General features: G+C 35.2%; 1 protein-coding gene across 1 annotated transcript; it reads left to right on the top strand.

The window, feature by feature from the left end:
- The first annotated feature begins 82 nt into the window (after positions 1 to 82).
- CRIPT (CXXC repeat containing interactor of PDZ3 domain) lies at positions 83 to 7,543 on the top strand. The gene is made up of 5 exons (XM_060027586.1): positions 83 to 180; positions 2,182 to 2,247; positions 3,006 to 3,060; positions 6,215 to 6,318; positions 6,638 to 7,543. Exons 1-5 carry the CDS (start codon positions 165 to 167, stop codon positions 6,700 to 6,702), a joined length of 306 nt encoding a protein of 101 aa, XP_059883569.1. The 5' UTR covers positions 83 to 164; the 3' UTR covers positions 6,703 to 7,543.
- Positions 7,544 to 10,131: the final 2,588 nt, after the last annotated feature.

The following is a 10,131-nucleotide window of genomic DNA, read 5'->3' as shown; positions in this document are numbered from 1 at the left end:
CGTTTATTCCTCCCGCGGCTTTCCAGGTGTTGGATAGGCGGGGCGGAGGGCGGAAGGGCCGGAAGTGGATTTTCGTAACCCGGAAGGGGAGTGCTTCCCTGGCTGTATTGTTAACTTCTTCTAGCTGCCGCTCGTCCTGCGGGTGAGGGAATCGTCGCGGAAGGATGGTGTGCGAAAAATGTGAGTTAAGGAGACTCTTCTGCGGGAGAAGGAGGCTGGGAGAACCTAACTGGAGTTCCCCGGGAACTTTGCTCTTTCTTTGCTTTTCCTTCGGCCACAGGTCCTTGATTCTAGCCTCTGTCCTCCTATACTGCCCTTTGACCATTCCTGCCCTCCCCAACGACCGTATCGTCCTGTATTTGCATTCAGAGTGGTCTCAGTTTTGCACCTCTGTTTATTTCCGTTGCTTCCCATCAACCCCGGGTATCATGCTGAACTGCTTCTTGACGGGCTTCCTCCCTTCACAGACCCGCCGGGTTGGAATGGATCTTAAAAGTCACTTCCACAGCATCTGGAGTTGATGGATTTAGTAAATAAAAGTACCGGACGCCCAGTTAAATTTGAATTTCAGGAAAACAACAAATAATTTTTAGTGTATGTCCTATGCAATGTTTGAGACTTGGCTCTGTTTACTGCTCCTCACTACAGTAAGTGCTTTGTCCCAAAGCACGCACTTTCAGGACATTCTTTACTAAAAAAAAAAAAAAAAAAAAAAAGTATTCATTGTTTATATGAAATTTAAATCTAACTGGGTGTCCTGTATTTTATCTAACAAACCTAAGTCAATATCCCATTCAATGGCTTAAATGCTCTTTGCATGAATGCATAGAGGATTGAGGCACAGGGGTAGGAGAATCTCACCACCTTCAAAGCAGTCTGTGTAGATTTCACTGGCTTTTAGAAAAGTCTTTCCTCCCTATAGTTGCCATCCAGTGATTCTAATGCCAACCCTTGAGATTTAGAAAATATCTTATGGTATTTTGACCTCACAAACTGGTTATGTGTTTTAAAAGAGCTGTCATATCCCCAAATCCCTTTTTCCTACAGCTAGATATGTCTGACTCTTCTGTGACAATTTCAAGTCCTCTTATCCTGATAATTGTCTAATTAATATGATCCACTTTGTTTATATCCCTATAGTATATAAAACTTGGAACATAGATGCCCTTGAGTTTGAATCACAGTTTTTATATTAAGTGAAAGAATGACCATGGATGGTTACTTTAATAAATTCTCAGGGTGCAGAGAATAATTTGGGATTTCTATATTTGGAGCCTGGCATTCAGGAGGACCCTCCTCAGTGAGGCCTCAGCTTACCTTTTTAACTGCATTTTCACTAAGCCTTACCCTTTTCACTTCAGCCAAACCAAACAATATTTTGCCCGTATGTACCCTGAGTTTTCAATGCCTTTCCCCAGGATGTGTCCCTTATTCAGTTTACCTTCATCTTCTTTTCTCCTCTTTCTTCACAGTCTCATTGCCACTAACCCTCTCTATTGCCTTCCCCACAAAGCTTCACTGGATTTCCCTAGCCAAGATTATTTCTTCCTCCATGGAATTTCTCCTAGTACTTGAGCTCTCAATTGTCATACTATTTACTTTCCAGCTTATATTTTAGTTGAATAATTCTTAACTTTTTTTTGGTTCTCTGAGCCCTTTGAGAATGTGATGAAAGCTGTAGACTTAACATAGTTTATTAAAAAAATGGATATACAAAAGGTTTGTGTACAATTTAATCTTGTTCATATATTTCCTAAGGTCTACCTGTGAAACTCAGGTTAAGGACTACTATTAGAGAAATCAGTGTGCTATAAATTCCTTGAAATCTAGAGCTTTATCTCATTTGTTTTATTTTTATCTGTACTTTGTACAATGGCTTATACATCAGAGATGCTTAGTAAATATTTATGGAATGAATAGATTTATCAGATTTGTTTAAAGGATCCATGTACAGAGGAAGCCTATTATAAGCCATACTATTATCCACAAATTTTACTGAAGTCAGCTATCCATTGCCCACAGTTAATATCTTAAGTCTCAGTTCACTGGCCCCGACCCCAGCATTAACAGGCTTGTACATAATATGACTGGTGATGCCATCGCGAACTTTAGGCACAATGTAGTGTATTTATTAAATAGTAAACACTAATCTCCCTTACTTTTACTGTCTTGTTATAACAGGTGAAAAGAAACTTGGTACTGTTATCACTCCAGATACATGGAAAGATGGTGCAAGGAATACCACAGGTATTTTTCCTTTTAGAACATGGAAACTGAATCAGATACTTCTGTGAATAATGTTTTCACTTTTACATTATTTGTAAAATGATATGTTATGTGTACAATGTATTTTATCTGTTAAACATTAAGGAATACTAGATACCCCAACAATTTAATATCTTTTCTATTTAGTTCTCTCAGTGACATGTCAGGGTTCCTAATTTGATAGGCAGGAGATAGCAAAATATTTAAATGATTTTTAAGCAATGAGTATATCACAGTAATTGATTTGATTCAGCTTAATTAGAGTTAGTATTGAAAGCCCCCTCTCCTCACCTGATTTTTATATTCTTGAACAAATTATTTAAATGTTTTCACTTTCATAATCATTAAATACAGTGAAGATGTTTTCAAAGGGAAGAAAAAGAAACATTTTTACTGTATTCAAGATCAATGGCACCAAAGTAGCGGCATCTAGAGTTTACATTAGATATATGTAAATATAGACCCATTCCTAAAGTCCTACTTTGAGTTTGAGAAATAAAATGATTGCCTTTTATCCAAATTTTTATTTTCCTAGTAAATAATTGTGTGGTTTTTTTTTTTAAGTAGTGTCTTTGAAACCTGGTACTAAATGAAATTTTTTAAAATTTTGATATAGGCTAGTCTGCTGGTAGGAGGTCACAAAATGAACTTTCTAACTAATTGTTAAATGTTTCATGTATGTGTTAATGTGTGAAATGTGTAGACATAGCACACTGAAATACATGTATATTTCAATGCAGAAAGTGGTGGAAGAAAGCTGAATGAAAATAAAGCTTTGACCTCAAAAAAAGCAAGGTAGGTATAAGAGCATCTATAAAGCAGTCATATTAATTTCCACTCTTTTTAATATTAAGTGTATTGGAATGAATTTGTTTTGCCTCATTCTGTTGTGATAAAACATAGTTAGATAGTTCCAAGCATGCATAACCAAGCTGTCTGTTATAACCTGCTGATTTCACCCTGTTCATTTTCACTGTATCAATATATAAAGATATTATACATTATTTTTATAATTTCACCAGAAAGCATGACTTATTTTTTCTAGTTCTTAATTTTCCTGCAAATCAGAGGCCGCAGAGAAATGTGGACAGGTCATGAGCGCTGGAGTCAGACCTAAATTTGAATCTAGATTTTGTTACTGTCTAGCTCTGTAACCTTAAGCAAGTTAAACCAGTTCTAAACTTTTCTGAACACTACTTTTTTACCTAGGAATAGGGATAAAAATGTCTCCCACCATAAAAACAATTTTTGACACCATACTCTATTATATCCAGTCTTAAAAATTCCATGAATCCTTCCAGCTGCCGTCCCATTTCCTTGCTTCCTTTTACAGAAAAAGTTTTCAAAACCCTTATCTAGATGGTACTTTCTCAGTGTCCTTAAGTTTTATTTACTCCTTCAGCCGCTGTAATCAGGCCTCCATCTCCACCACACTCCTAAATCTACTCTTGTCAAGATCACAGGTGACCTTTAAAACTGATGGCTACTTCTCTGTTCTTACCTTATTTAACCTTTCGAAAACTCTCTTTTTTGCAACACTTTATTCTCTTGTCTTTGAGATACCACACTCTTCTTTCCTCTTAACTCACTAACTGTTCCTTCTCAATTGAGTGCTTCTGGTCTCAATCCTAGACTTACTTTTTTTTTCTATTTATAAATTTATGATCTCTCCTCAAGTGACTTTAGTCCAATGGCTTTAAATTCAAACTGTATGTTAATGAATTCCACATGTATATCTCAGTCCTGACTTTTCTGAGCTCCAAACATATATCCAGTTGCCTCCTTGACTTTTCCAATTTGATGTCTGACAGGCAACCTCTTTTTCCTTCAGTCGAATCATAGTCTTCTCATCATTGCTCTATGGTCCAATCTAGCTGTGCAAAACTGGAATCCCTAACTGATTTCTTAATTTCCCTCACTTCCCATATCCACCAGCGAGTTCTTTGGCTCTACTACCAAAATATAGCCTGAATACACCTGCTTCTGTTCATCTCACTGCTATTACCCTCTTCTAAACCATCACAGTTTCTTACTTGGGTATTATAATAACTTTCTGTCTCCCTGCTTCCTCTCTGGTTCCCTATAGTTCGTTCTCATAATAACCAGGGTGGTCCTTTAAAGGGCCTGTAACTCCTTTGCTCAAAACCTTGCATTGGTTTTCTTTTTACATTGAATAAAAGCTAGGTCCCATACCATGTTCTTACAGGGTCCTCTGTGATCTGGCCCCTCCTGCCTCTCTGACTTCCTATTGTGCCAACTCCTGCATCAGATATGCCAAGCCCACTCCCATTGGAAGAGGTTTGTGCTTACTACTCCCTCTTCCTAGAATGCATCGCTAAGAGCTTAACAGAGCTGGCTCTTTCTTGTTACTTGGGTCTTAGCTGAAATGTCATCTCCTCAGAGAGGGTCCCTAACCAGCACCTAAACTAATGTCTTCCTTCCTTCCCCTCATGTCCACCACAGTATCCTCTCTGAATTTTCTCTACAGCAGGTATTACTATCTTAAAAGTGTGGTTGTTTTCTTACTTATTATCTGTCTCCTCTCACTAGAATGTCAGATTGATGAGGGCAGAGGCTTTGTCAAGTTCATCTTTGGTATTTAATAATAATAATAAGGCTTTTAATACGTAAAATGCCCGACACATAAAGGTGCTTATTAAATAATGGGTATAAAATAGCATGATAGACTTAAACTTCAATGCATTGTCACATTATGTATTGTTGACTGACTTATTGATGTCTTCTAAGACCACGAGGTTATTATTGACCAAGTTGTTATGTTTTACAGAGTGTATAGTTTTAGGTACTTCCAGTTCCTTTATGCTCCCAAACTTACTTCAGTGTCATTAATAAGTAGCTATTACTTTTGGGTATTTTAAGTATCTCACTTTGGAAAGTGTACGTAAGATTTCTGAGACATTAAAATGTACATTTTAGAATAAAATATGGTTTTAAGAAAAAGCAATCTCTAGACATGTAGGTCCAAACAAATTGAGCTTATTATTAAAAGGAAGAATAGTGTCCACTCTTAACTTCTCTTGTGGGAAGTAAAGTGACATTCTTTTGGATTTGGAAAAATTAACCTTTAAAAATGAGCTGTTGTATCATACCCAAGAGAAGAAACCAGGTCTAGGACAGTGTTGGTATTCAGTATATGAGTACGGTTACAAAAAGTTATTGCCAATTTAATGGGAAGTATTTCCTCTAAAGTTATTTTGCCTTCTAGTCACTGTAAGGTCACATTTTTTTTAGTAGAAACTTTTTTATCGAAAGGGATTGCATCAGTTAATTGAAAATGTCAGTTAAAGTGGGCAATCATTAAAAGATACACATACTTTATTTTAAGTCAAAGCACATAACTGTACATGCATTCATCAGTCATTTGGCATTGAGACAAGGCTTTTTGAGTCTACTTTATAATTTTCCTTACATTAATCATAACCAGAATATATATTTCCAGTATCTTTAAGGTAGAGCAAGAACTGACACTTGTAAGGTGCCAAGTCCTTCCACTTAGGATTTTTCCTCAATTTTTAAGTTTTCTTACCCATGCCTAATTCCATAGCAGTTTTAATGATTCACACTTACCTGGTCATCCTAAAGTATTCATTTAGTTTTTAATATAATCAATCACTCTTTGTGTACTCTCATTACATGAGTTTCCTTAATATTATATCACATGAATAGATTGACAAATACAGCTGTTATAAACAGGTTTGGGATTACATACAGCTGACTCTTTACAAGCATACAGCTTACATGGAAGGGGCAGAAGTGTGGAGACATATTAACAGAGTAGCCAGTTAGAAGAGTGCTATGCCTATCAATTGTAGAGCTTGATAGAGGGAACAGAGAGCATGAATTAATCACATTTGTTACTTAAGTGAGGTTATTTAAGAGTATTTCTATTGTATTGTACATTTTTCTTTCTTTAAAAAAAAATCTCTAGATTTGATCCATATGGAAAGAATAAGTTCTCCACTTGCAGAATTTGTAAAAGTTCTGTGCACCAGCCAGGTTCTCATTACTGCCAGGGCTGTGCCTACAAAAAGGGTAAGTTTCCTTTAATACCATTTTTGAATTCATATCAAACCTACTTCTTTTGATACTGATTTGGATAACATAGTGAAGGAGTAGCCCTTCATAAATTAGTCAAATGCTCTTTTTTCTAAGGCAAAATAAACTTAGAACTTGTCCTAGTTAAAAGTATATATTTTCTTTTTTTCTTTTCTGATGCTGTTAAATTATGTTTTAAGCTTCAGGAGTGACTTAAATAAACCAAATCATTTGTATTGGTTAGCTAGTAGATTAGTATTATTAGTTATTATTAAGATTTGATTACTTACATGAGTTTTTTGTTTGTTTGTTTTAGGCATCTGCTCTATGTGTGGAAAAAAGGTTTTGGATACCAAAAACTACAAGCAAACGTCTGTCTAGATGTATTGAAGTTTCTGGCTTTCCGTATGATTTTACTTTTTGCTTGAATTTTCAAGGCATAATATAGATGTTAAAGTTACAAAATAACATGTCTTAAGACAAGTTTAAACCAGGGAAGTAGATTGGTATTCATTTTTGTGCTCTCAAGAAGTTCTGAACAGCAGCAGTGTAACTAGTTTTTGCCTTAAGTTTTTATTTTCCTTACAAACATCTTATTGAACTGGGATAAGTGACAAATTTAACGAAAAATATTTTCCCAGTTCTGTATGCACTTTTTATTTATCACTACTCATGTAATTTTTATTATCCTTTCCCTCTACTTTATAGATATTGCAAAAGTGTGAGAAGGAGGTTATTGATATTTGGCTTTGAACTTGGCATCCAGATTTGGAATTTTTCCCTCATTCCCTTTTGGTTGCATAGTTCTTAGGATCAGCAGTCCCTTAATTAATTGCAGCTTCATAAGGCATTTAAATATCTGAGATCATTATTGCTAAATAGTTCCTTAAGTAATTAGCCCAGGCCCAAATCAAACAAAAGTTGTATTTATGTTATTTTTTATTTGTTCTTGAAGCCAAAGTGCCAATATCTTTCATATGAGAATGGGAATGCAAGGAACACTCCACACAAATCCAAATGAATACACTGGATTTCAGAAAAACACACATTACACATATTACCTTGAATTCAGACCATCATGAAAGCCAGGAGAACAGTGTGCATCCATGATGATGTGTAACGAATGAATCACCATTCCTTGGGAAAGCGCTTTGAAGCAGAAACCAAACTTCTTTTTAACCTCCTCCTCTTCTCCTTCCCCCACCAAAAATAAATAGACTAAGCAAACATTTTGACTCTTTTTTTTTTTAATATATATATATAACATAGACTGCTGAAAGACTACTTTGAGGTTTCTTTTTCTTTTTAATTGAAGTAAAGTTGATTTACAATGTTGTATTAATTTCTGCTGTACAACAAGTGATTCAGTTATACATATATATACCTTCTTTTAAAAATTCTTTTCCTTTATGGTTTATCACAAGATATTGAATGCAGTTCCCTGTGCTATGCAGTAGGACCTTGTTGTTTATCCATTCTATATATAATGGTTTGCATCTGCTAACCCCAAAATCCCAATCCATTGCCCTCCCCACCCCACCCGCATTGTTTCTGTTTCTTAGATAGGCTCATTTGTGTCATATTTTAGATTCTACATATGAGTGATATATGGTATTTGTCTTTCTCTTTCTGATTTATTTCTCTTAGTATGATAATCTCTAAGTCCATCCATGTTGCTGCAAATGGCATTATTTCATTCTTTTTTGTGGCTGAGTAATATTCCATTGTATATATGTACCACATCTTTTTTATCCATTCATCTGTCCATGGACATTTAAGTTGTTTCCATGACTTGGCTATTGTGAATAGTGCTGCTATGAGCATAGGGGTGCATGTATCTTTTTGAATTGTAGTTTTGCCTGGATATATGCCCAGGAGTGGAATTGCTAGATCATATAATAGTTCAATTTTTACTTTTTTGAGGAACCTTTATATTGTTTTCCATAGTGGCTGCACCAACTTACATTCCCACCAACAGTGTAGGAGGGTTCCCTTTTCTCCACATTCTCTCCAGCATTTATTTGTAGACTTTTTAATGATGGCCATTCTGACCGGTGTGAGGTGGTACTTCATCATAGTTTTGATTTGCATTTCTCTAATAATTAGTGATGTTGAGCACCTTTTCTTGTGACTGTTGGCTATCTGTATGTCTTCTTTGGAGAAATGTCTTTTTAGGGTTTCTGCCCATTTTTTGATTGGGTTGTTTGTTTTTTGGTTATGGAGTTATATAAGCTGTTTGTACGTTTTGGAAATTAAGCCCTTGTTGGTCATGTCATTTGTATTCTCTCCCAGTCTGTAGGTTGTCCTTTTAATTTTGCTTATGGTTTCCTTTGTTGTACAAAAGCTTGTAAGTTTGATTAGGTACCATTTGTTTATTTTTGCTCTTATTTCTATTGTTTTGGGAGACCTTAGAAAACATTGGTACGATTTATGTCACAGAATGTTTTGCCTATGTTCTCTTCTAGGAGTTTTATAGTATCATATTTTATATTTAAGTGTTTAAGCCATTTTGAGTTTATTTTTGTGTATGATGAGAGGGTGTGTTCTAACTTCATTGATTTACATGTGGCTGTCCAACTTTCCCAACACCACTTGCTGAAGAGACCGTCTTTTTTCCATTGTATATTCTTGCCTCCTTTGTTGAAGATTAATTGACCATAGGTGTGTGGGTTTATTTCTGGGCTCTGTATTCACTTTGAGGTTTCAGACAAAGATTTTTCTTATGCTACCTTCAGAGGTACAGGACTTCTGCTTTTGAAACCTGCAGCTTACTGTGGAACACCAAAAAAGTATTCCTTATTGCCAAGTGCAATATAAATACATAACACTATAAAATGGAAGAATAAGGCAACATGATGATATATATGGTATAGATATCACATTTTTATTTGTTTTAAAATACTATGGAAAGTATTTAAAGTTTTAACTGTTTAATTTATCTATAAAGTTTTTTTCCCTAGGATACATTCTTATTCTTACCCAGAAAAATCGTAAGGGTAATGCAAAATATAATAAATAACAACAGCTCTGAGGTCAGGAAGTATCTTCTCATGCTTTAATTGGGGATTTTAAACTAAAATCAATACAAGGGACCCATAATAGGACCTGGTTAAGAGAGTGACCCAGATCCATCAACAGCTGGGTTGGTCAACTTTGGGAAACTACATTTCTCATGTATCAGCTGGGATCTGGACTTCCCCAACTCATATTTCATATTCATGCCTTGACTAGCCTTCTTCTGTAAATGATCCAACAGCCAGACTGAGGTTCTCCAATGAAGATATTTGTCAGTATTATACCTCAGAATAGTTTAAGTATTATAAACCTTCATATTGCTGAAATAACAATATGACTCCCATAAATTGAATAGAAGAAGTTATTAAATGAGGAAGAAATTCCCAAAATAAAACATGAACATAAAGTAGTTTTTAAAAAGAAGACGTAAAAACAGAATAGATAACATTAAGATGACAGGATTAAGATCAAACATAGCTTTTATTAGAGTAAATAACATGTTTTTAAAAAAATCTCAGATTGTATTTAATATGTGTATATGTCAGAAACAACTTAAATTCCAACAAGAACACTTCTTAAGTTCATTCATTCATTAAAATATGCAGCCATCAAAATGGTACAGGAATTACATATATGTCCAGAAGTTTATATATACAGATAGAAGACATCTGAAAGCTACTAGTGCTGTTTTTCTCTTTGGGGTGGAACTAAGGGTTGAGAAAAGAAAGACAACCCTTTACAGCCTCATGCCAACTACCTAATACTTTTTAGCTTCTAGTTCCCTTACCTGGGGGA

The sequence above is a fragment of the Delphinus delphis genome, chromosome 12 (assembly GCF_949987515.2).
Source record: "Delphinus delphis chromosome 12, mDelDel1.2, whole genome shotgun sequence".
NCBI classification, from domain to species: Eukaryota; Metazoa; Chordata; class Mammalia; order Artiodactyla; family Delphinidae; genus Delphinus; species Delphinus delphis.
This window is presented reverse-complemented; position numbering and strand designations above follow the sequence as displayed.

Excerpts from the sequence above, each read along its gene's own strand:
- CRIPT (XM_060027586.1), top strand. Across the intron at positions 2,248-3,005 it reads TGGTGCAAGGAATACCACAG|AAAGTGGTGGAAGAAAGCTG; the intron begins GTATTTTTCCTT and ends ATTTCAATGCAG. Across the intron at positions 6,319-6,637 it reads GGGCTGTGCCTACAAAAAGG|GCATCTGCTCTATGTGTGGA; the intron begins GTAAGTTTCCTT and ends TGTTTGTTTTAG.